The following is a 26,975-nucleotide window of genomic DNA, read 5'->3' on the forward strand; positions in this document are numbered from 1 at the left end:
CTTTTGACGTGGTTCAGCACACACTTCTGGAGCTGAAATTGGTTCTCAATGCTGAAAAGACAAAGCTAATGTTGTTTTCAAACATGAAGAGATTTCCTCAAACTGTCCCCTTGGTGTCCACTCTTGAGGGAAACCTCATAGAAGTGGTGCATACGTATAAATATCTTGGCTTTTTAATTGATGATTCTCTGACCTTTAAACCTCACATAGACAATCTTGTGAAAAAACTCAAACTAAAATTGGGATTTTTCTTTCGAAACAAATTTTGCTTTTCTTTTGAGACAAAAAAGCGTCTTGTAAATGCTACATTTTTATCTGTTTTAGATTATGGTGATCTGCTGTACATGAATGCTTCCGCCCAGTGTCTTCATAAGATTGACTCAGTTTATCATGCCTCCTTACGGTTTATTACAAACTGTAGGGCCTTGACCCATTGTTGTGATCTGTACGCTCGAGTGGGATGGCCTTCGTTGTCCTCCAGGAGGTTTGCTCACTGGTGCATCTTTATTTATAAGGCCCTGCTTGGACAAATGCCCACCTACATTTGCGATCTGCTCACACGGAGAAGTACTGTTTCTTACAGCCTGCGTTCAAGCGATCTTTTATTGCTCAATGTTCCATTTGCCAGAACTGAACTGGGAAAGAGGGCTTTTACTTATGCTGCCCCTTTCACATGGAACATGATGCAAAAAGACTGGAAGATAGCAGATCTTATTTCATTAAATGCTTTTAAGTCCAGATTGAGAGAGCCAGAGAAAAATGTTTTTAAAATGTAATTGTTATTTATAATATGTATGTAACTTTGTAATTTCAACGTGTTGTCGCCTCTTGGCCAGGACTCCCTTGCAAAAGAGGTTTTTAATCTCAATGGGACTTTTCCTGGTTAAATAAAGGTTAATAATAATAATAATAAATATTACTACACAACTTTGTATAATGCCTTCTAATCTAAGGAAGGCACTCTCAGTAAAGAATGGGTGTTGGGTAGAGAAACAGGATCCCTTGCATTGTAGATTAAGGTTAAGTGTCCAAGAGAAAGAGAGTTTAGTTTCTTGCTCTCACTTTGTCCACCCCCACTGTTTCTCATTCCTCTCTTGCTGTTTCTCTGTCTGGCCTTATTACAGAAAGCCATTAATTTGGGTCATGCCTGCAGCAATATCTCTCCGACTCACAGCGGGAGGAAAATATATACACCAGCTGAAATACTGCACAGCATCCTACGTACTGTAAACTCAGATGCTTTGGAGGGCACATGGCTTTTAGAAGTCTATTTTATTCTCAGAGTTTTGTATCGGTGAGGAAATGCGGAGGTGAGCAGACAGACCTGGAGAGAATCTGATATCTGAGATGATGTCCTTGCGGTGGTGGAAGGACACCAGGTCCTCCAGGGTGTCTGCGTTCACAATAATGAAACTGCCGTCGTTCAGGCCCACTGCTAAAGCTTTGCCATCAGGGGAGAAGCAGCAGCAACGGCCGCCTGCGGCGGACAAGGTGTCTGTTAAATGCCTGGGACGATCCACTTCCTGTTATCAGTTAGCTTTTCAACAGTGACTCACCTTTCCTGAGTTTGCGTACAGCCAACATGCAGTGGCTCGGGGACAGGTCCCATATGCGCAGGGTTTTGTCATCGCTGACGGTAGCACAGAGAGGGAGATGGGGATGAGTGGCCAGGCCCCACACTTCACCCTCCATGTGACCCTGCCAATACACAAAAGCAGAAATATTTGATTTAAGTGATCAACACACTTTTACAACAGGTGATGGAGGAAAAAAAAGTTGAAAAATGATTCAACATGAATATATATGCATATTGTTTGTGTCTGATTTTGTGTTTTTTATTCCCTGTTTCTGTGTTGACTTAATTTATTTTTCTCTTTGCGTTTTCTTAATTCTGAAGGCTCACCTCATACATCTTTTTTGCCTTACCTCCCTCTTGCGTATTCCTTCTGAGCTCTTTAGCACTGATTTGATCAAACTTGATTTTTCTTAAGGGAGCACTTTTCCTTTATCGTATTCTGTGAATCAGTAAATATAATTTCACTTAATATTGGTCCACTCTGTCTCATTTTGTGTCTGCTTATGGGTACACTGGCTATACAATTAAACAAGGGGTCCTCATGAACTATTTTAGTCATTTATGACTAAATACTACACACAAAAAAACTTTTTATAATGGCTTTACAGTTTCCATTATGTGCGATAAATATTCTATTGTAATTCATCATATCCCTGTGGGAATCAATATCTACATTAGGACTTGATGTTGATATTCTAAGCCTGCACCATGCTTCACTACAAAACACTACAATGCAGTGATTAGAAGTGAAAAATCAAAGCCTATGATGTTAAAAGAGACACTTAAACATAGAGAAATAAAGAGACACTTTTTATTTAGAGCATCGAGTCAGTTAAACTGCTGGGATATTGATCTGGTCAGTTAAATAACAGAGTGGGTTATTGTTCACTATCAGCTGCTTTGGTGTTAATGAAATTAACAACCCTCCAAACAGGAATGGTTTTACAGGTGGAGGCCACGGATATTTTCCCCCTCCTCATCTTTTCTGTCTGTTTTTTTTTCTTACTAGTCTTGCATTTGGCCAAGGTCAGTGTCACTACTGGTAGCATGAGACAATACCTGGACTCTACAGAGGTCGCACAAGTAATCCAGCTCCTCCAGGATGGCACATCAATTCGTGCCCTTGCCCAAAGGTTTGCTGTGTCACCCAGCAGAGTCTCAAGTGTACTGAGTAGACTCCAGGAGACAGGCAGTCACTTTAGGAGAGCCGGGCAAGTATTTAACATACCTATTAGCAGGACCAGTATCTGCTCCTTTGAAGGTACATGATGAAAACTGCCAGAGCCCTGCTGACCACCAGCAGGCAACTGGTGTGAATGTCTCTGACCGAATAATCAGAAACAGACTTCATCAGGGTGGCCTAAGTGGGGCCTATGTCCACTGCACGGCACAATGGAGCCCGACTGGCATTTACCATAAAATACCAGAATAAGCAGGTCCACCACTGATACAGTATGCTTTTCACAGAAGAGAGCAGGTTCACGCTGAACACATTTGACAGACGTGAAAGAGCCTGGAGGAGCCATGGAGAATGTTATGCTGCCTGTAACATCATTCAACACGACCAGTTTGGTGGTGGGTCAGTCTGGAATGGTCTGCACCTCAGACTGTTCAGGGGCTCTGTGAGGGACTGGTCCATGCCCCAACATTGTCAGGCATGCATTAAAGCATGCGGCGGCCATACAAACAACTGATTATTTTGAGTTGCTGCAATTAAATTTTGATAAAATGGACTAGCCTGGTGCAACATTTTTTTGCTTTGATTTTCGGGGTATCTTTCCATTCAGCACTCTGTAGGTTTAAAATTGTCATTGCAGTAAATTGATGTGGCTTCCTTTAAATCCCAACATCCACACTATATCAGTATAGACATCCAGGATGATTTTTTTCCAGAGATCTGATGTGTTTTTGAAGTGTTCCTTTAATTTTTTTGAGCAGTGTTTATTTGATGTCAGCAATAAACAAGAATACCACTTGCACACACATAAATCGTTGTATTCTTTCTTTACTGCCTATACCAGGGGTGGGCAACTCCAGGCCACGAGGGCCGGTGTCCCTGCAGGTTTTAGATGTGTCCTTGAACCAACACAGCGGATTTAAATGGCTAAATTAGCTCCTCAACATGTCCTGAAGTTCTCCAGAGGCCTGGTAACGAACTAATCATGTGATTCAGGGTGAGATCTAAAACCTGCAGGACACCGGCCCTCGAGGCCTGGAATTGCCCACCCCTGGCCTATACATACCAGTATTCATGGAGTTTCTGCTCATCTAACACAGTTAACCTCATTAGCTTGTAGAATAAACCGTCCCCGTTCGTTCTCGTCAATTGATCGCTTCTTGTGCGATCTAAAGGGCAATCAATAGCATTTGCTCCATCTGCCTAAAATCAAGGCAGATGAGGAGAAATTGTAGGAGCACTTAACCAAATTAACAACCTCCCACTGAGTGCCAGTAATTCATCAGCATTTACAACTATTTCCTCTGTGAATCGGCATTGGTAAGTTTGCATGTTTTAGACTATTAACCATACTATAATATGCATCTATTACTGCAGACTAGTTTACAAAGTGTAACATATTGTGACGATCTTTATTTAGATTTTTGCACCCATAAAGAGGCACTTTCACATCAACCTTAATGCCTGTTAAGATAGAGTGAAACATGCCATCGGTTCTCACACACATTACCTTAGACTAATCCTTCCACCACCTTCCTAAAAGACCCTTCATTTTTGGTCCAGTAATTCAATTTAGGCGCCATGCTGAAAATTAACCTGCACAGATGAGTAATCTATGGCACCAGTATTATGTTGTTAAGAACGCTTCAACAATAAGGAAAATGTATTACATCACAATCCTCATCATGCATCCGCTTTCTATCTGTGAAATAAAGCACATATTCCACCTTTGAAATCTTTACTGGCTCAGAAGACGTTCGACTCCACTACTTGTGTCAAGTTAAAGACTTCCAGCTCATCATATTGCAGAGAAAATAGCATCCTCCTGAATATCTTGACTGGGCTGGTACAGGCTGAAGCTGATGACTGCGTATGTTATTCGCTATGTGATTTTTTTCTTACCTGGACGAGCAGAGTGATGGGACCACTCTTGTCCACCTCCAAGATCTCGCCGTTCTTGGTTCCCACTAGGATGTGGCCATGGCCAAGAGATATGGCACGTATGGAGGGATTGTCCTCCAAGAGCAACCCTGCAGAGTCAGTGAAATAAAGAATGAAGTCACAAAGACCTTAGCAGGGACCAGGCTACAGGATGCAATCTTCATTTCAGTTAAACGCACTGAATGTTTTAAATGGATTTGCATTACATAATGGCTAGACAAACATGATCCAAGGGCAGCAGCAGACAGTTGAGAACAGGGTGACCTTTTTTACCTTTGGAGCCTGGAGCTAGGACTGCTCTCTTGATGGCATAGGTTTTGAGGCATCTCTCGAAAGTGTCATCCCACAGCGCTACAATACCATCCTTTCCACCAGTCACAAATCCCTACGGGGCCAAAATATTGTAACATGTAAAGGTGCAATGATCTCTAAAATGAGATCTAAACAGATGTAACTGGGAACTCTAATATCATATTTCAAAGGGGATCTATTGTGCTTGCTTCCAACTGCATGATTTTATTCTTGGACACTGAGTAACTCCTAATTTACCTTGGTGTCTTGGCCCAGGCCTTAAATCCATTCAATTGTATGAAAGCATATCTTTTAACTCCCTCCCTCACCATTGAAGGCGACTTTCTTCTAATCTACAGCACATACTCAGAGCCAGAGCTGTGTGCCTGAGATGAGCATATTAAAAATATCTGCTCTCACTGACATCTCAACAAATATCAGCAGACTGAAGCTTGAGGTTTGAGCTGAGGGATTACTTTCACATAAAATGGACATTCACCATAAAATAAGAAAAAGCACAACAGGATCCCTTTAAAATGACGACAGAAGAACAATATCTAATGATCTGCAAGTTAAAGACAAAACTTCGCCTGATAAGGGGAAGAGCCTTTCCTCCTGGATTTGTGTTATACCTTTTCTAGAGCGTGCATACTGAAAACAGGTCCGTCGTGGGCTTTGACAGTCTTCATCAGGAACATGTCCCTCCAGATACAAATGTCCCCTGTGCATGTGCCTGAAAACACCATCTCCTCTGACCAGCCATACACAGCACACATCATAGTCTCCGTCTTCCCCATGTTTCCCTTGCGCCCAATTAGACCACCACCTGAAAGAGACCCAGACAGTCACGATGAGATGTGTCACGGCTGAGCCACAGTTCTACTTTTTAGAGGCTGTTCTGCTAGTCAACAGTGAAATGCAGGTCTTACCAGCTTTATGCCAAAACTTCATATGTTTCACACCAGCTGTGATGAGCTTGTCAGGAAGGTAGGGATTTATTTTGACAACAAATATCTTGTCCTTGCTTCCCCTGAAAAACAACATTTTAAAATGTCAACACAAACTTTTAATTTGCACGTTTTTTTTACACTGCTGCAAAATTAAAATGCTTATATCTAGATCACAAGATAAATAATATTTAATTTGTGTAGTTACGTGTAATGTGTGTTACATCATTATGCACTATGTGGACAAACATTTTAGGCTGCATACATATTCCACTTACAGGAGCTGCTCAGTCATTGAAAGCATGCCATGAAGCTCCTAACACACAGTTTCTGTGCTGATGTTAATACAACAGGAGATTTGGAGCTCTGTAGTTACTGACGTCGGCTACTTCTATGCAGTATGCCCCTCAGCACTCGGTGAACCCGCTCTGTAACTTTACAAGGTCTGCCAGTTAGTGGATGAGATGCTGTGGCTCTTAAACGCTTACACTTCTCAATAACACCACTTACAGTGGAAGAAACGAAAAACATTCACAAACTGACTCGTTGCAGTGAGCAGTGACATACATCAATGTCGGGCATGGATTCACTTCTTTAGAGCGATCCATTCTCTCACAAGTCAAGGCAGACTGCATGGCTAGGTGGTTTATTTTATTCACTTGAATTCAAAGATTAAAAGGTGGTTTTGTCTAGTGTAATTCAAGAGGCTCTGCAGGAGACTGGGGACCTATCCAGGGTGTATCCCACCTTTTGTCTTGTGACAGCTGAAGGAGGTTGCAGCCCCCCTATGATCCTAAATTTGGATAAGTGGTTAAAAAATTGGATGGATGCAGTATTCCTCTATTGGATCCATTAAAAAAATATGTTCTGAAAAAGATGTTATGATTTTTATGAGGAAACATCAACTACTTTAAAAATATGAGCAAAATAAGACACCATAATGTTACCGATCTAAGAAACAAAGCTCTCTTTATCTTTAATTAAAAGTAAAAATGAAAACCAAGAGTGACAAAATATGTTTAACAGAGATAATTTAGAAAAAAGAAAAACTAACTGAAAAGTGTTGTGTACTTACAAATCTCACTAAAACAAAAACACACAGAAAATGTATTTAATTTTAGTCTTGATCAAATTTAGTCAACACAGCTACCCTGAGGAAGCTGTGATGCATGTTTTTTGACAGAGATGATTACATAAGGGTGTGCCAACTGTTTCCATTGTTGCATCTTATTATTGTGCTGCTCTGAACTTCTTAAATCTCGCTGCTGACAAACATCGCCCATACAGTTACACTGTAATAAAGAAAAGCTAAATCCAACAGTGAAACTAATAAAAGCACCCTCTTTAGGCTCTCCATCCCATACCCCCTCTGCCAGCGGTGCTGTACAAGCCAGGCTCTGTCAAGCCCCATTTCTCTTTGTCCACCTCACTGTATTTCCCACCAGTGTCTATAAAAGAGATTAGGCTGCTCTAGCTGTCCCTAAGCTCCAGTGAGAGCCTGGCAAGCAGCACGCAGGAGAGCAACCCGCAATGCACCGCTCCCAAGTAGCCACAGGGTATTTCACTGGAGTAAATACTAAATACGAACATCAAGTAGGATGAGCAACAAAACAAAAGCAGAGATATTTCGGGATGCGGATGCTTTCCTGTTAGTTATTTCTGGTGCCTTCGGCTTTTTAGAACTGGAAATCTTGCCATATCTTTTTGGAGAAAGTGACACCTTTAATGCTCTAAATAAACCCATAATTCAGGTCTGGTAATCTAATTCATTTGTATCAAGCCTGGCGAGTGAATAATTATGTGTTGTTCACATACATCGTGGGCGACCGTGGCTCAGGGGGTTGGGAATCGCATCTGTAACCGGAAGGTCGCCGGTTCGATCCCTCTGTCCTGGTCGTTGTGTCCCTGGGCAAGACACTTTACCCTACTTGACTACTGGTGTTGGCCAGAGGGGCCGATGGCGCGATATGGCAGCCTCGCTTCTGTCAGTCTGCCCCAGGGCAGCTGTGGCTACAACTGTAGCTGCCTCCACCAGTGTATGAATGTGAGAGTGAATGAATAGTGGCATTGTAAAGCGCTTTGGGTGCCTTGAAAAGCGCTATATAAATGCAATCTATTATTATTATTATTATTATCATATATAGGGATTAGTTGTACCACGGTAATGATGAAAACCAGAGTATCATGCTTGTCTTGGATACTCAAGTCTTCAGTTATCGGATGCATTTTTAAAATGCAGACTTCAGTCTGTCGACTGTAGTCTTTATTGTTCAGTTTGTTTCAGGCATCGTAAGACATATGATTGTTTTCGCTGCTTGCTTGTTACCACTTTTCCTTTTCATTGCTTGATTGTTTTAGCAATCCATTTGCTTTTATGTACGTTTTGCACCTTGGGAAACAGGGTACATCTCAAAAGACTGTCTTCTAATTCATTTTCCAAACACGTTTCCTTGTGCAAATAGCGTCTGACATATCAAGCAGCTCAAACTCACCAGGATCTCATCTACGCAGCTCCTGGTATACGAGTTAAAAGTAATTCTCTTTGATTATGGATCTACAGCCAAGGCCCTGGGGCATACTCATGCTCTAGCCATTCAGAGTCAGGCAGGCTTTACGTCTACAGAGGAGCCGCCATGTAATCTAAAAGGTAATTCCCTTTTTCTCCTCTGTTCTATCAATCACATTGTCAGCCTTGCAAAGCAAAGTGGCTTCAATTTAGCTCTCATCTATAAATGTCCATATTTAAAGCAAAAGTGCTCAAACAATCTGTAGAATTAACAGGGAGGTTTGTCAAAGCTCTCCTGAAAGACCACCCTGCAGATGTGCAAATGCTGTAATAAAACTGTACTAACCGCATGGCAGAGAGCTTCTCCCCTTTTCTCCAGTCCCATAGCACAATGGTGTGATTGTCATCCAGGCCCACAGAGGCCAGCCGTTTGCCATCCGCTGTGGATGGAAAAGTCAGTCTGTGAGTGAAGTTTGGCTCTTATTAGCAACATGAAAGCACCATAGCGGGTTTGATCTACAGCAGGTGATTCACTGACTATGACATACAGATCACCACCATGCCTCTATCTGTGGCCAATTAGGGATAGTCAGATGCACAGTTCCCCCTTGATGCTGTCAGACTGCTGCGACTAAAAGACAGCAGAATAAGGTTCTTCACTGCTGCCTGAAAAACTGGTGACTTGCGAATTTACCTATTTCTTTTATGTGTGAAATTACTTTTTTGTTTCCCTGTTAAAACAGGATGTCTAAAATAATTTGTTAGTATTAAAAGCATGTCTAGGTTACATACGTGTAGTTTGACAAAGCAAGACTGTGTGTTACCTGAAAAGTCCAAAGCACACACTCCAAGCTGGTGGAACCCCTTCAAAACAGACATGGGTTTTAACATTTCTGTGTCCCATATGTGGATCGAGGAATCTCTGCCAACCTGGGTAAACAAAAAACATACAAATATCACAAATCTACCAAGTGAACCCCTTTGGATCAGATATAGCTCAACTGAAAGGTTTTTAAAGGCTTTGAAGGGGTCCATAAACCCCCAAAACCTTGAATATTTTATGTTAGGAGTCTAACGGCTACCTGGCCTGTAGCTACAAAATCCTTTAGGGGGTGCAGAGCCAGACAGAGGATGTCATCATCATGGCCCATGTAGAAACGCTGCGTATTCTGTTGTCTGTTGTACACAACCCCTACAGCAGCAACATGGTACACTATCTCCCCAGTCTGGGTATAGAACAGGTTGCTCCTGCAATCATACCCCCTGTAGCTGCAAACAAAAAAAGGGGTAGGGGGTGAGGGGGCTTTATTTAATCACTATGCATGAAGAGACTTCTCTAGCTGAAATTCTTCTAATGCTGGGATGGTGTGGGATTATGCAATTTCTGAGCCTACCCATGAATGAAGTGCAGCTTTACTCCACTCCCTGGTGCTCTTTCTCTCTTCTTCATAGCTGTTGCTCGATGTTTCTCCTTGCACTGCTCTTTGAGCTGAGGTAGATCTTCTTTATAAACCTGAATGCATGTGGAAAAGTGTTCACATACTGCTTGTTTCACAGTAATATTTTCCCAGGAGATGCTTTTGATTTTAACACAAACCTGTCGTCTATATGTGAGCTGCGTCTCCTGCTCAATTTCCGAGTCCATCTCAGGTACGTCTGACTGATCAGAGTCTGACTCTTCGCTGTTAGAGTCTGCCAGTATCTCTGTAGGTAGAAACAAGGTTACATTACAGCTTGCCAGAAAATTCCCCCCGCTTCTAAATCAGAAAAATATCCTACTACAAACCATCCTGTTTCAGTGGGAGTCAGGGTCAGTCATGTAATAACACTACGACATCTCCTATTTATTAGACTGTCCTGCTTCACAGTGACAACAGTGAAGAAAAATGTACAATAATGCTGATGCAGCACAGTAAAGCCGTGCCAAGACATGGCAATAAGCAGAACTGGCAGCTAAGGGCGGCTACTCACAAGATCCATTAGGAAAATTAAAAGGAAAGGCAGTTAGTATGTGGTTTAATTTCAGAGAGCACAAGGCAGTCTGTCTCTGGAAAAAATATGACTTGGGAACGACAATGCAATTATACTTTCCAAGGTTCATTCACTTTTATTGGATTTGTCTTAATTAATGTGATAGCCGTTCCTTTGCAGAGCTTTATAGAAATGACGGTTTGCTAAAAAAAAAAAAAGTTCAAGAAGAAAGAAATCTAGCACATTGCTCTCTCGTGGGTTAGCACAACAAGTTCATGAGGTTAGAGTGAGGAGTATATTAATTGTGTGACAAAAAACTACATTCATAAAACCCATTATTGGTAGGAATGACATATATGGTGATAAATCTCTGAATTTAGCAAAGGCAATGTTTAAGTCAGACAAACAGTCGTAGCTTCACACTTTTTTCCGAAGCATTTAGGAAAATCAGATGAGAAAATGGATACCACTTCCATGTACTGTATGTGCATATGGAGCCACAGCCAAGAGGGTCAATAGTTCACATAAAGACAACATAAAGACTGGAAGATCAAAGAAAGTTAACCTGGCTCTTGCGTAGGCACTAGACAAACTACGTGCCCAACGATGTCCACAACAACTCCAAAATCTAGTTCAGTTGATTAGTGTGAGCACTAGGTACTGTATCCTAGCATGATTAGGTGAACCTTAAGCCCAGTCGGCTTACAAAGGTGGCCCCAAGCATGGCTCAGTTAGACTTGCGCACTATCAGCACAGTCAACAACAGCTGGATCCCTAAATATCCCTATAATCAGTAATTAATGGCTCTATAACGCATTTGAGAGAACAAAATAACAATGCTTCCAAAATCTCCCCAATTAAGCCACAAAATGCATAAACTCATGGACCATGGTGCTTGTCAAGAGTGTTTTTCAAAAGCTTGTGTGAATAAAAGAGAGAGAGAGAGAGAACTGAAGATGCTAGGTCAAAATGAAGTGTGCTTAGCCCCGATTAATAAATCCAGTGTGAGTGAGGCTAGCCAGAGAGTAAAGGCAATTATGTTACAATTAAGTGTAGCATGACCACATTGTGAGACAAAAACTCCCCAACTAAGCTGTTTCCTTTTGCTGTCTGCAAGCAAAAAAAGATCCTGGACAAGCCCCCAATTTTTCCACAAACTGGCGAAAAGCAAATGACAAGTAGTCTACGCAATACATTCACTTAAATAAGATGGAAAATCAGAAAATTAAACAAATGTTGTTCGAAGCTAGTAATATCAGCACATGTGCCATGGAGTTGTTAGGCATAAACGCAAACGGAATCAAATGAATTCATTGGCCAGTTGTAATGGGTCGAAACACTCAGGTGAGCTGCATTAGCTGAACACCTTGGGAAGTTAACCTATTGACCTCCAAGACAGGCTAGGACCACAGGAAGACAGTGGGAGGAGTGTTACAGCAGTATTTTTTGACAGAGCCAAGCCAAATAATCTCTCTTTTCCCAGCGTTTTTTTGAAAGCAAAGTAATGACCTCCTGACTCCATTTTTTTAAATTATACCACAAAGACAAGAAAGTGGTATCACAGACCGTTATCACAGCAGACATTTGGAGTAGGACAAGCACAGGCAGAATTAATGATGGCACAGGTCCATTAAGTATCCTAGTAAGCCATTACTGTAAACCAGCATGTACAAGAGCAGGAACTCCCATAAGTGGAATTCAGCCATCAATAATATATTCGTGCTTTCCCTTCGATAACTTTTAAAAATGTCTGTCATGAGACTAAGGGCTTTTGTGTAACTCTCCGTAAAATGAAAATGAACAGTACGTAAGACAGAATTTGCTGTACACAGTATTCCTCCTGTTTGAAGAGGAGATTGAGTAGACATCCGGCTTCCACACTCAGACTAATTTGATGTCTTGTTGGCAGGAGCCACTGATTTTATGAAATAAGTAATAGCCGTAATGCAAGTCATCACCTACATTAAAATGTAACGCTGCAATATTCCTTAATGGATTGATCAGAAGTAAAACCTACAGTTCTGAAGGACATAAAGCGCCACATTACAGTAAGTACAGTGATGCAAATAAAGCCAGAGTGAGGGCAATACTGTACCTTGAGGTGCTATATGCAGAGCTTCTTTAGACTTTCTTTCGGGAACAAACTTCCACTGGAACACTGAGTGATCAGCACCCCCGATAGTTACTACCCACTGGTAGTCATGTGACCATCTAGCATTAGTTATGTGAGCCGAGTGGCCTAAATACTTTTTAAATTTTGCACCTGAAATCAAGAGACAATGCATTAGAAAAAGAGTATAAAGTTTTACCTAAATGCCATTTTTGTGATAAAATGAGATAGTCTTTACCTTTTTTTACACATGGATATCGCAAAAGTTTGACTAATCCATAGTCATCAGCAGTTACTAAGACTTGGTTGTTAAAGTTGGCGTCCACAGAGTTGATGTCATTGATGTCCGAGTATTTGGGCCATATTCCATTAACCTCAGGGCCCAAAACACATGTCCACGTAGCCCACTGTACCAACTTCAGCTCTTCCCTATTGGTGACCTCCTTCCCACCTCAACAAAAGAGAGCAACATTTTATCTCACAAAGCAGCATCTTTAATAAATAACCTGGTAGTTCTGTAGGATTTTTCTATATTTTGTTTGACCGATCAACATCATACAGAAATTTATTTAATGCACTTTATTCTTTGTGTTTTATTGATCACACACATGCACTCTCAATTTGAAATCTTGTTCAAGGATGCTTCAAAATGCCGATTGGAGACCAACTTGCCAGTAAGCAGACGAGCTACTCTATCTCCTAAGTCACAGTGTATACTGCAGTCTATATTCCTGTACTTACTTGGCATCCTGTAGAAGAGCCTCCTGCCGCTGCCATCATTTGTCTGCAGATACTTGCTATCTGTGGACCAGTCCATATGGGTGATGAAGCTGGTGGAGCCAATGCACTCACCCACTTTCTTGTACCTCTGCACCACACCATAGATATCCACCGAGTTATCATTTGAGCCTACAGCCAAGTGGGCCCCATCGGGGGAGTACTTCAGCTCATGGATGGCCTCCTTCCTGTCCTTGATGTGCACCACCTCAGTCATGTCTCTGGAGGGAAGCAGAGGAATGTATTAGCTAATGGACACCAAATAATGCAACCTCTTCATTTAGAGGAGATTTATAGCTAGATCTAAATTTTCCATCCAACTTTCGAATTGTATACCCACCTGACTCTTAGAACAGTGAATGAGCCATCCTTCATCCCCAGTGCCAGGTGAATACCATCAGTACTTACAGCCGCGCAGCGGATAGGCTCCTCCATGTTACAGCGAGCTATCAGCGCATGATCTATAAGGCTCCATATCCTGTACAGACATAACAGCAGGAAAAATGCAGAGGTAAAAACAACCGGAGAAGAATGAAAAAGTGCAAATTGAAGAGTCAATGATATTTGGCCTTTTTCCTGTGATACATTAACTTTACAACCGGACCCAGGCAGTTCCAATTACTCCAAAAGATCAACATCATTACAAATCTAACTTGTATTGGAGTGGAGGGGACTAACTTTTTACACACAAATTGCATGCACGAGTTAATACTGCACGAACGGAAGCTGAGGCTTTACCTGACTGAGCGGTCGTCACTTCCAGTCATAGCTAGAGGCTTCGTTGGGTGCACAGCCAGCGCCCAAAGCTCTCCCTCACAGTGACCCTGCATTATGAGGAAGGGCTTGTTGCGATCGTGGACCACAATCTCAAAGATCTCACTGTCCTGTGTGCCCACTAGGATGTGATCTCCTCGCCAGCACACACTACGCACTGACAGCCCTGTCAGAAACACAAATGGTAAACATAACCAAAAATGAAACGAAATAACACGCAAACATGAAAGCAGACAGACATTTGCCACTTATAAAAGGCAGCCGTTATTAAAGACGCAACAGGGATAATAAAAACAGGAGGTGATAATACCCATCTGCAAGCTAGGACGGATTTTTTAACAATACAAGGATGGCACATGTTTTCAAGCCGATTTGCAACTGACTTTTGGTAATACAGCAAGTATAGGATGGAGGATGCAAATGCTCTTTACATACAGTACTGTACAAAAGTTTCAGCCACTTTTGATGTTTGGTGTCTTAGTCATCAGAGAGGCAGTCCTTGAGTCATTTTGCAGCATCACAATGGCCTCAAACAAACAGGCAGAATCATCAAGAACTATCTTCAGCAACACAAAGGTGAGGCCCACACAGAGCCCTGACCTTAACATACTGAAGTCAGTCTGGGATTACATAACTAGACAGAAGACACTGAGACATGAATGAATGAATGAATGGAAAAAATGTGACGACTTCTCCACGATGCTCGGAACAGCTCACTGAAGATGACTTTAAGATAAAGATTGATCCTATTTAGTCTTTTATTTGTTTGCTTCATTTTGCATGAATTAATTGCTTTTTTCAAATAAACCTTCTGTGCTTTGTTAAACACATTAATTAAATCTTGCGCTTTCTTCTCAGTTCTGCTTTTTTTTATGACAGAACAGCTGATGTACTGCTGCATTATTAGCTGGTGATTGTGTTTCTGTATCATCAAGCAAGAGAAAAACATGAATTATAAATTATAACATATTCCTTTAAACGGCATTTCAGCCTAAATTTGGAAATAAATTCAGTTGAGTGAGAAAGTTTAATTGATGGCGTCTGAGTTTGTAAAACACATATTTAAAATCTGCAAAATCAGCAGGTTGAGAGCAGGTGTTGAGTTCTCCACATGGTGACATTTGAATGTTATTCAGTTGTTTTTGGACACTTTGGGAACTAAACTGAATAAAAACACTCACTAGGTTATTATTGGTAGCATCACCGATTTACTGTACGAGCTTAAAACGTTTGCACAGAACTGTAGAAGACGTCTGTATACAGAGCAAAAATTGCAACAGTGCTTGAACTTACTAACAACAAGAGGAACAGTAGAACAAATGTGGAGACTGCTACAAACAGACTGACATGGTTGTTAACTCCGCCCTCAGTGACATTACCCACCTCGGCTATTTTCACCTCTAGCTACTGTTAGGTCCAAGATTAAAAGTATAGGAAATGGGGAAAAATAGAGAGCAAGAAGAAAATGTTAGAAAATTAATTAAAAATATATAATATAAAGAATGCCTTTTAAAAAAATCCAGATGTATTTGTTCATTCACAATGTTGTTTAAATTTTAACCTGGATTATTTCTGTACCCAAATTAATGGGAAGAAAGAGCAAATTTGACATCACCTTTATATCCTTGGTCTGTTTCCCTGAGATCAATGACAGTAATTGGTTTGAAGTTGAGATCCCACAGCCGGACGCAGCCGTCTCGGCCCCCGGTGGCAAAGCCCTCTTCACAGGCATTCATGCTGAAAATCCCTGACTGGAGGAAATGACAGGCTGTCAGTGAGGATCTGCACAGTAAATGAGCAACGACAGAACCAGCCTCAGCTACAAACTCCATAGTGCTGCTCCTCAGCCAGGCATTTGTTGAACAAGGCTTTTGCAATTACAAACTGGCTACAGCGGCCTCGAGATAAAACCAAACTGAGAAAAGGAAGTTGTCATGTTTGCTTTTATTATAGCTTAAGTGGAAAGCTCTACTGATGCCCTTGTTTGTCTGGTCTGGCCCTGTTCAACCCCTAGTAAGATATTTGGTCATCCAAAAAGCAGGAATGGACATGTACTGTAGTTATTATCCCCTCCCCCATTCGCCTATCCCCCCTCACCCAGCTGTTGATCCCATAGATATCATTTAATCCTGTGGAGGAAAAGGCTGATCCTTTTCTACAGAGCAGAATCAAATAAATCCAGCGAGCATAGCTATGAACCCCGTTAAGTTTACTAGCTGCTTTTACTTTAGTTCTGCTCTGTATGTACCTGCAGGTGTGCAGGCAAAACCCGCCTGAGCGAAAGACCACACTGCACCCTGATTACACACTTACCCCATGAGCACCCTGCACCGTCCTCATCAGGTTAATCCCTTTCCACACGTAGATGTCACCGTTCAAGGCACCTGAATAGGTGACTTCGTCCTTAGCGCAAGCAAGGCAGAGGATTGTTTGGAGATCCCCCGTTTTGCCAAAAACACCACGTTTGGGCGTGAGAGCATTACCGCATAAGCTCCAGAACTGCAAACACAAACAGAAAGAGTGGAAGAGTATGGTGGCTAATAATCCCCTGTGTAATCCTGTCCTGAAACGGCAAAGGCACAATTACGCAGTATTTGGGACCAAATACGTGTGTTTTGGCACGCACGTACAACCACCATTAAAAAACACACACACGCACACAGACCTTGAAAGAAAAGTCAAACTCAAAATACCTAATCCCACACCTCACCCCAAGTCTCTGTATGCCATACTGGGTACTCTCGCTGGGGGGTGGGGGCTGTGTTGTAATCACCTGATCAGCATCCACAGACACACGCACATACACGCATGCTCATGATTTATGAACAAGGTCATTGGGATGCACAGGCATGGCCTCGTCTGAGGGCGAAATCCATCAAACGGAGGGGGAGAGAGTGAAAATGAGACGCTCTGTCTGCATGGAGATGAGATCACAGGGACAAAGCTCAGGAAAGGCGTCTCGAATACTGAGACACAGCCATCCTCACGTGAAACCGAGACACTCATCACCGGCAGGCGGCAGAAAAATGACACGCTGACAGCCCATTTTCTGCTTCACCTGATCATGTGTTTGACAGCTGCTTCGTATTCAAACCTATAGCTTGACTCAAAATGGATATTTGTGTTTCGGACAATGCACGAATGATTGCACAGCAGCTTGATAGGGACTAACAGGATAAACAAATGAGCTCTTTGAAAGTGACAGCTTGTCACACCCTCGCTAACACCCATTGCCCTGACTGATAGAGCTGTTGCGCTCTAAGAGGAGGGACTGATTATCATAGACAAGCATCGCAGATGCCATCAGTCATTTAAGGCTTGCACACACCGTACCAGAACAGGACTTTTCTGGTCTTGAGCTCTTCACTGAGATTTCAGGGAGCATTTGCGAGTTAGGGAGCTTTTGTGGTTTCGGTGAAGGTTAAATAGTGGAAATCATAAATGTGTGATGAATACTGGGACACACAGGTGAAAGTGTGTCAAGTGCTGGGTTTGGTAAGGGTTCGTGGGAGGGGGCTTTGTCGCACAGCCTGTTGCCGAAGCAGTGGGGATGGATGCGGCGTGACTGCACAGACCTCCCTGCCCGCAACTGATAAGGCTGCGAGACACAGGCGCTGGCTAATCCCTTCGCTGCAGAATTACTGAGAGAGCACTGGATGCTGGAGAGGTTTATGATGAGGCCATGAGCAGTAGAGGAAGGCACACAGGGGTAGGGACAACATGGAGGAAAGGTCCCTGAAAATGAGACTCTAACCCTAACCCTCTGAGTCAAAATCAAGTCTTGGCAATGACACTTTTGAGCGAGCTCGTCCTCTTAGCACAGGATTAGTAGTATGTCGTTAGCTCGGTTACCTCCACCATCACCCCAAGGGAAAGCTTTTAAGTGTAATTAACATAGAAAGGTCAGTCATTCATTATCTACTGCACTGCACGTCCCTGTACGCCCTGCATCCCACTCACAATTCCCCCTCTTGCCCAAATACAGTGACCCTAAATGTTGCTGCTGCACTAACAGAGGTCAACTATTTGGCAGCCTGCTGTAAGGACAGCTAACTGACCTGAACTCAAGCCGACCTCTGTGGCTTTGTGGCTTTCAGATGACCAAAACACAAAAACAACACCTCTCTCGCTAGCTGTTTTCATCATGTACCCATGACATTTTACTAACCGTGAGTTGTGGATATATTTTATGCTGTTCTAGGCACGTGAGTCTGCTTCTATTTATATCTGAGTGGTGTGATAATGTGTTGAGATTATTATATGCTATGAACACCATGTGAGTGAGATCACCATGTGGGTTTAAAATACACAAGTGAGTTGGTAGTTAACTCCAGACAAATAAAAACTTTGAAATTATGAAATTCTCATGTTATGTACACAGGTTTAAGGTTGGTGGCCAACCTGTGGTTCTGATTCCCAACCAGGGGCTTTTGTTATATGATTTGGTGGAAATGATCTGAAAAAATTAGGTAACTTTTTCTGAGTTTCTTTTAATTTTGGATCGTCTGGCTGAGTGGTGCGACAGAAACAACCTGCTGCTTAACACCGAGAAGACCAAGGAGCTCATCGTGGGACGGCTGTGGAGCGTGTGAGCAGCTTCAAGTTCCTGGCAGTCCACATCTCCGAGGATCTCACCTGGACGACCAACTGCTCCAAGCTGGTCAAGAAGGCTCACCAGCGCCTCTTCTTCTTGAGGACTCTGAGGAAGAACCACCTGTCCTCAGACATCCTGGTGAACTTCTATCGTTGCACCATCGAGAGCATCCTGACCAACTGTACAACAGTCTGGTACGGGAACTGCTCTGCCTCGGACCGGAAGGCGTTGCAGAGGGTCGTGAAAACTGCCCAGCGCATCGCCGGAGCACCACTTCCTGCCATAAAAGACATCTACAGGAAGCGGTGTCTGAAAAGGGCTGGGAAAATCATCAAAGACCCCAGTCACCCATCACATGGACTCTTCACCCTCCTGCCCTCTGGGAGGCGCCACAGGAGCCTCCGGACTAAGACCACCAGGTACCGGAACAGCTTCTTCCCCACAGCTGTCAGACTCCTGAACTCTGCCTGCTGACATCTGACCCACGTTAACTCACGGACTGAACATACACACACCCACAATGGACAACTGTACCCTCAAACACAATAATAACATGGACTGAACCACCACTCACAACCACTAGCACTTTATATAGCCTCTGTAGAAACTATCTACACCCTCACTTATCTTAACTGCACTACTGTATAGCTCTGTGTAAATAATCATTCTGCACATACGATAATTTTTAATCCTACAACTGTTTACAACTTGCATAGTTCCCATTTCTGTATAGCTGTATATCTCAGATTCTGTAAAGTTATTTATTTCATATTCTGTATAGTTTTTCATATTTATATCCTGTTCATAGCCTGTACATAGCTTGTACTCACTACAGCCTTTACATACTTATAGTTATAGAATATTCACAACATACTTCATACCGTGTACATTATAACATACCATAATAGACCCATTTCTGTAATATACTCACATATCTATATTATTGCTAATATATATTGTAATATATCTATATCACTAAAGCACTTCTGGATGGATGCAAACTGCATTTCGTTGCCCTGTACCTGTGCATGTGCAATGACAATAAAGTTGAATTCTAATTCTAATTCTAATTCTAAGATGTTTTTCCTCATAAATGACCCAGTCATTTGGCGTCACAGGAAGTTAATGCTTTGTTGTGAGAAGTCAAACAGCTGGGAGAAACTGGGTGACAACACACAAAACATAAATGTACAACAGTCTTCGAAAAAGCTGGATAAGTGGGGTATATGTTTGTGAATTCAAAACACAAAGTGATGAGTAGCTGCATGTGGAGGAAAGCGTCCCCACCACAGAGGTGGTGTTTTCCTCCTCCCTGCTAGTGAGTGGATTACTGGGGCTAAATCTCCTGTATGCTCTGAGTGCTATAATCACAGAGCGAAAACAGGCCAGGGGAGCAGATGTCACATGGTCTGCAGGGTGAAGGGCTGGGGAATTATGTGGGACAATTGCTGGATTGCCTTGGCATCAGACAACCCGAAGGGGTGAAAGGAGATGAGGAGGACGGAGAAGGACCAAAGGATTCTGCAAAGACTGGGGGGGTTGGGCGCAGCAGTTTCTGCATCGAGGCAGTTGAGAAAGAGTCCAGGGGGTAATTACTACGAGAGAACATTACACACCGAGAAAAACGTACAGTAGGTTAACCCCCCGACCTCACACCCCCTCTCGACTGCATTGCCCACTTAAGCGTGCCTCAATACTTAGCCTTGCAGAGCCAGAGGGTACATTTCCTATCTGAGCGTGATTCATTCTTTTCCCAATGTTTTGGAAATGAGCCTCCTCTGAACACTACAACTACACATCCCAAGGGACGGCTTGGCGAAGACAGACACCCTGCATCAACTCATTGAAGATTTATGAGCGCCACTCTTGAAAAGAGTGATAGAGATAGGCCTGAAAAGGGAAGTGAGCACAGCTGCAGTTTGTAGAGCAGAGTGCTTTTATAGAGTTGAATGGGGATTTTGAAAGGGGGAGCTGAGTAGCAGAGTCACGGTCTTCAACAAAAAAAAGAAAGAAAAAGAAACATTTTACTCTCTGCAGTGCAGATTACTACAAATTTGAGAGAAGAGAGAGAGTGAGTCTTTGCCTGTCCTACTTATGTTAAGTGCCTTATAGCCATGAAATAAAACGAATTTGCATAGATCTATTTTAAGGCTTTGATGTGGCCATGACGATAAAGCGGGGAGAACCGAGGCGCCATGAAAACTTCTAAAAATCATAATCTGTTTTCATATATTGTGCAAGCCTGAGCCATCTATAGTACACTGCATAAAACGACCAGGAAATGGCTGTACCTTGATATGTTTGACACCGCAGCTTACGAGCTTGCTCGGCTGGTACAAATCCCACGATATGTCAAATATCTGCAGGGAGAAAACACACAATGCATTAAATACCACAACATCCACCTTCAAGTCTGGACTTTTAATAATCACATTCGCTGCAGGAGGAGGAAATTAAAAGGGAAAAAAAAGTGTGTGGTGTGTCTGTGTGTGTTTACCCTGCCTGTGTTATAACGTGTGTGGGCTGAATTAGAAAACAACAGCTGCCTGTGTTTCATCTTTTTAAAATTCCTTTTCATTAGACGTATACTCCTCTCCGATGGGCTCTGGAAGGCTTACAATCAATCAGGCCTAACTTGTTTATGTCCCTGTTGGGCAGGTGCTCCATCCTGCATTTATAGCTAATTGAGGCGGTCAATACAGAGCTTGTGACAGAGGAGCAAGGGGAGGAGGAAAGTGTTTACCCTGTCTGTATGACCGGGAGCGGCTGCCAGAACCTTCCCTCTCCTCCAGTCCCACACACAGATTGTGTTTTTCGAGTCCAAACCCACAGACACCAAACACTGTAAAGAGAGCAAAGAAAAACAGAGACATCACAGACTCTCACTAATCACTGCAAAACAAACTTAGCTAGCTCCACTGCAGCATGGTAGGTCACAGTGAAAGGGCTAATAATGGCTACAGAGCAGAAGAGAACAGTTGTCCAGCCTCTGGCGCTTCCAGTGAGCACATTTGAGTGCTGTTGCTGGAGGAGCCACCTATAGCCGACTGAGTGAGTAGGCAGCGGCAGCAGTGGAGCAGAAGAGAAGAGAGCAACTCTCATGGAAATCCTTCACTACTCTGCTGCTTGGTTTACATCTTCGATGCAGTGCTGAATCAGTGTTTGGCTATGGACAGAAGTCTCTGGTGAGGCATTTGCACAGTTTTAACTGAATTTGAAAAGCCAGTGTTTTAATGATGAGGAAAGAGGCCCCGAGTGTTGAAACCCAGTGGAACCGTGCAGATGAAGGCGGCTGAGATGTGCATTCAAACTCAAGTAATGTTTTAGCAGCGGTAGTGGCGTAGCTCTAGGGATGTTCTGTCGACGGGTCTCGCTCAGCAGTTATTAGATGAATCTCTGTGAATAGTTGTACAGATATTCATTCATAACAATAAAAACCTAGAATGATTTTGGGTTTTTTTGATCATCAAAGCAAAGCAAAAGTTTTGGTGCTATTGGAGCCTTTTTGGCAAGGATCCCTTCACAACACTAACACAGATTTTGCTGGTTTGGGGTTAATGAGACTTAACAACATGGACTGAGGCAAACATTTTATCATTTTAAAATAGTTCTTATTGGTATGGACGGTAATTAAATTAGTTTTTTTTAAATACTGTAACTCAATCCCTTTTTTGGGACATAGTTCAAAATCCTTTATGCCCAAATATCTGGTATTAATGATATTTTAAAGAATCTGTAAGTTCATAAATGTTATAGCATGCTAGCATGCTAAGGTAAGACGGCTAAGATGATTAACATTATACCAGCTATATTTCCCCATATTGATACTGAAAGGATGTCAGCATACAAAGATTGCTGGTTGTTGCTAGGTAAAACTGGTAGCAAGGAGGTATACAGTGCTGTCCCAAACAACTTTATGGTTGCTGCAAGAACGCTGTGATCACACGTAGATTGCATAAAAAGACACAGACTTGTCTTGTGGAGAATTTTTAATCAAATAATTTGACACTCCTACTAATATTAATAATGATACTGTTATTCAGTGAGTGTCTTTGTGTTAGATTGTATGGCTCCAGCTTGCTAACTTGTTTGCTGAACTTTCTACTCCACCCTCTTCCTTAAATATAGTGATTTCTGGCTCCAAAAAACATTCCAACATGCCAAAATGCTAATAGTGTGACTGTGAGACAAAATCACTATTTTAGTTGAGCAACTAAAACTGGCTCACAGTTACATCTTAGTCTCTCAGGCATGTCAGATGTTATGACATAATCATAAAGTCTAGCAACCACTAACCCAGGCCTAAAATCTATAGCATTTATACATTTATGTATAAAACCTTAAAAACTAATTGTGTGATTTTTTTTTCATCAAAAAAGTATCTAATTTATATCCACAAAATGATGTGTTATATATTATGAAATCATCACATCCCCTGGCAACCACCTAAAATCTCAAATCACGGATGAAACCACATAATAATTGTTCGCAAAAACCCTTGATCACTGCATAATCTGGCATGCAGAAATTGTCTAAAACAGAATAAAAGAGTCAGTAATATCAGTAATGCTGTAATATCTCGGAGAGAAGGAAGTGTCAAATATCAGTGTACTTTTTTTATATTGCTATAATAGATGGACAGGGTAATGGCACCAGGGATTTATTCTAGATTGCTCTGAGTTCAGCTCTCACTTCCTCTGATCCAGGAAGGGGGAGCGATGGAGGGTAAATAGAGCTGCTAAACTAATAAGCGATGGATTTTTCTCTGACTTTAAAAACTGTCACCTTTCATCTAAGTCCCCAGCTCATGACCCGAGCAGGAAAGTAACACAGGGTCATATTCCTTCCCTGAAAAATATAGGATGTTAAAGTCCACTTTGAAAGGCGTGTAAATACAAAACCTGTTCTGTATTGATTTTCACAGTTCACATCAATATGATATCTGAAGGTTGCAGTGTGTAAACGTTAACTGGTGACAAGTCCGAGAAAGATTGAGACGATGACAAAAAAAAAGATAAAAAGGAGGTTGCTGGAAAGTTGGTTGTGTCAGAGAATAAAAACTAAATTGTCTGGATGCAAGCCTGTTACGTACGGAAAGTTTATCTCACTTTAACACTGCAAACTGACAAGTTCTGTGATGCAATACGACTGTAGCTCAGTAATCTCAGTTGGAGTAATAGGAAATATGGCATTCACAGCTGCAAAATGCTCATACAGTTCTGCAGATCTGCTATCTGGTGACACTTCCAGCTCTCTTTGGCTCCCTAGAAACATCCCCAAATTTTATGGCACTGGACAAAGACTGCAAAGATTAAAACTACAGCAGCGCTGTTCATCTTTTAATGTGACAGATTCTTACTGTCTTTTAACATTTGCATTATTCTGCAAGAACAGTACCTGTCCCTCGAGGTCAAAGGCCAGGCAAGCAATGCCATGTGTGTGCACATCCTTGAGGATGGACACGGTTTGCACAGTGTAGGAGTCCCACACACAGATGTAAGGCTCCTTGCCCACCTGTCCCGTGGCCACCAACACTCGTTCCGGATGGAGAGCTAAGCTGCGCAGAGAGAAAACGGGCAGAGAAAACACCTGGTTAGCATAGCTATTTTGCGTGATTGCATGTACATGTGTGAGTGTGTAGTTGTGTGTGCAGACAAGGGATTCACCCTCCCAGCAAATGAACACATTAAGTCTCCAATGGAAACAGAGTGGCAGCTTGATGAAGTGACATGGTTCAGTTAACTCAGTCATGCTCAGTGCACACACACACACACACACACTTAGCCTGGCTTCATGTGTGGTATCAAAGTATAAAAAGCAACACTGGCAAATCTGTGAATTTCATCTTTCTCAGCTTTTATTCATAACCTCCCTTGAATTATTTTTTGCCCTTTTCACCTTTTTTAATTCATATGGGGTTTCCTCGCATCACTGGGCATATGTTTGTAACACTGTTACATAATCCCCACCCCCTTCGCTCCACTCGTACCTCCCCCACCTACAAGCTATCCCACTCTACAGCTGAGCAACAGCCTGCTGTATAAAGCTGTCACTCTCTTCTCCCGCTCCACCCATCCTTTCACCAGACCCCAGTCACTAGGGTTGCCAACCGTCCCTTAAAAAACGGAATCGTCCCGTATTTCGAAACAAAAGTACACGTCCCGTATTGAGCTAATAAGGGACGCACTTTGTCCCGTAATACAGTGAGAATCAAAAGTAGTCTATAACTTTTAATGGAATTAACGCTTTGTTTGAAAACATAATTCCCAGCCCCTCTCCTGCTTTGTGACCAATGAGCTGACAGCACACTTATGACAATTCGAGTATGACAAGTCAGATTACCGCTCATCTCATTGGTTGAGGAAAGGTCGCTTACGGAGAAAATACCGGAAGACAACCGATGACCACAACAACAAGCATGGCCAACAGGGGAACAAACGCCGACACTGCGGTGCAAGTCTCGGACGGCACACTGTGCGTCCATAAAATGAAGGTTATAACAGAAAATCTGTCGCTCGCTCTCTCTGTCTTTCACTCACACAGACACACCACCACCATCAACTTTGCTAAATTGCTAATGAAAAACATGATCAGGCAGCTGTGATTGAGCAGCAGTGTAAATCCAACTATTTTCACGGTTGTTGTGGTCGTGATAATTTTGTGATGCCACATGGAAAAGGCTCGGATGAGCTTTCCAAAGTTCTACAAGTTGTGCCTCCATCGCTTGTGTCCAGATCACACGCTGCACAGCTGTGCTGCTCCGTCTTTTTCACCGACGTTTACGTGTTTGCGCGTGAGCAGCTGCGGTGACACCCTCACGAGCGATTGATGATCGGGAGCTGGTCGTGAGGTGTTAATCGCTTCTCGTTACCCCACGTATACTACACGACGCACGATGAAGGCCAAAATCGGGCTGATCACCAAATCGGTCGCACGACTCAAAAATCGGCTCAAAATGGGCCAAAAATCGCACAGTGTGAGCCCAGCATTAGAGCAGCAATGTTTGTTCGCTCAGAGAAAGAAAAAAAAAAGGCTGCAAAAGTACAGGGAGGAATGGGAAAAGGAAAACACCTGGCTGGAAAAGTGCACTATAAAGCGCACTGCACTGTGTGCCGGCGCACTTTTTCCATAGGCATGCTTCTATTGGTGGGCACATGAAGAACACGAGGGGCATGAAAGCTCGGGGAACCCTTAACCAATTTCTTGTCCACCAGGCCACGGCAGAAGCAGATATGGTATGTAAACACTGGTTTGTTTTTTTTAAACCCTCTGGTTAAGGTTAATATGGGCATGTGCGGTGAATATCAGGGCTATGTGGCCAGAAGTGTGATAATATAATTTATTTTGTGTAATAAACAACTGCAAGGATAGATGATTACAACAAATAGATCACTAATACATAAAAGTAATACATAGATGAATAATGATGATGAGTTATGATGCGTAATCATGGGAACAAGTGGGTTTACAAACAGGAGCAGCTGATTAGCATTAGAAAAGCTGAAATAATACCTCAACTGAAGCCAACTGTACTAAATGCACTAAATGTGCACAGTTACAAGAATGATTTTGTTCTATTGTTTTCTATTAATTTATATAATTTTAAGTTAAGCAGGACAGAGTTCTTTTAAAGAAAGATTTACTTATATTCTCAAAAGTTAAGCATGACAGGCTTCTGTTTAAGAAGGAGACCTGTTTTATTGTGTTAATGTTGTCATTGTGAGCTAAAAATAAACGGCTAAATGATCATTTGTTTCCCATATGGTCATATCACAAAGAATATGCATCTGCTTAAATCAAGTTCAAGTCAAATGGTTAAAAAATAATTTCACACACAAAAAAAGAGCTACCACACTGGGAAGGGTGAAGACAACTGGGTTGCCCGGCCCGGCCACGAGGTGTCCCTTATTTATTTTTCAGGGAGTTGGCAACCCTACCAGTCACGTTCCAGGCAGGCCTGAGTGATTTACTGGGCAAGGCTTCCTCTCACCTTGTCCTGGCCTATATAGTTCACGCTGCGATGGAGCTCCCTCCATTATAATCAGACTGCCTGTTTTGCCAACTGCTCTCCAGCATTTGTAATCCTGGCGTGTATTCAGACAGCAGGGCCAGCGAGGCTTCACGAACCGAGCAGCATCAACCTGCTGAGTGAAAGCGGCTCCCAACAAATAGCCCACTTTGACTCTCTAAACTACTTTGTCTCATCTTTCTCCTTCAAAGTTTTCAGTGTGGATCTTTCTGCCTGACTGCTGACACTTTATCTGCATCCGTAATGCGCTGTCATCACAGAGCAGATAAAGCTTGGTGGTGT

The 26,975-nt window shown here is 42.4% G+C and overlaps 1 protein-coding gene across 1 annotated transcript in view; it reads right to left on the minus strand.

Moving 5' to 3' along the window:
* Positions 1-26,975, minus strand: part of eml5 (EMAP like 5) — a 51,925-nt gene that overhangs the window by 17,562 nt on the left and 7,388 nt on the right. Inside the window, exons 2-22 of the mRNA XM_085342493.1 lie at positions 24,062-24,221; positions 21,408-21,506; positions 20,956-21,024; positions 16,384-16,569; positions 15,686-15,821; positions 14,035-14,236; positions 13,637-13,774; positions 13,261-13,517; positions 12,758-12,970; positions 12,505-12,672; positions 10,036-10,142; positions 9,833-9,951; positions 9,521-9,707; positions 9,263-9,368; positions 8,785-8,878; positions 5,915-6,015; positions 5,618-5,811; positions 4,968-5,079; positions 4,656-4,783; positions 1,557-1,698; positions 1,325-1,477 (exon numbers count right to left, since the gene is read on the minus strand). Of these exons, the coding sequence (XP_085198619.1) occupies positions 1,325-1,477; positions 1,557-1,698; positions 4,656-4,783; positions 4,968-5,079; positions 5,618-5,811; positions 5,915-6,015; positions 8,785-8,878; positions 9,263-9,368; positions 9,521-9,707; positions 9,833-9,951; positions 10,036-10,142; positions 12,505-12,672; positions 12,758-12,970; positions 13,261-13,517; positions 13,637-13,774; positions 14,035-14,236; positions 15,686-15,821; positions 16,384-16,569; positions 20,956-21,024; positions 21,408-21,506; positions 24,062-24,221 (3,071 nt within the window). The remainder of the gene's footprint in view (positions 1-1,324; positions 1,478-1,556; positions 1,699-4,655; positions 4,784-4,967; positions 5,080-5,617; positions 5,812-5,914; positions 6,016-8,784; positions 8,879-9,262; positions 9,369-9,520; positions 9,708-9,832; positions 9,952-10,035; positions 10,143-12,504; positions 12,673-12,757; positions 12,971-13,260; positions 13,518-13,636; positions 13,775-14,034; positions 14,237-15,685; positions 15,822-16,383; positions 16,570-20,955; positions 21,025-21,407; positions 21,507-24,061; positions 24,222-26,975) is intronic.

The sequence above is a fragment of the Diplotaxodon limnothrissa genome, linkage group LG19 (assembly GCF_057381915.1).
Source record: "Diplotaxodon limnothrissa isolate DT_005_m linkage group LG19, D_limnothrissa_male_GT1.1, whole genome shotgun sequence".
In the NCBI taxonomy this organism is placed as follows: Eukaryota; Metazoa; Chordata; class Actinopteri; order Cichliformes; family Cichlidae; genus Diplotaxodon; species Diplotaxodon limnothrissa.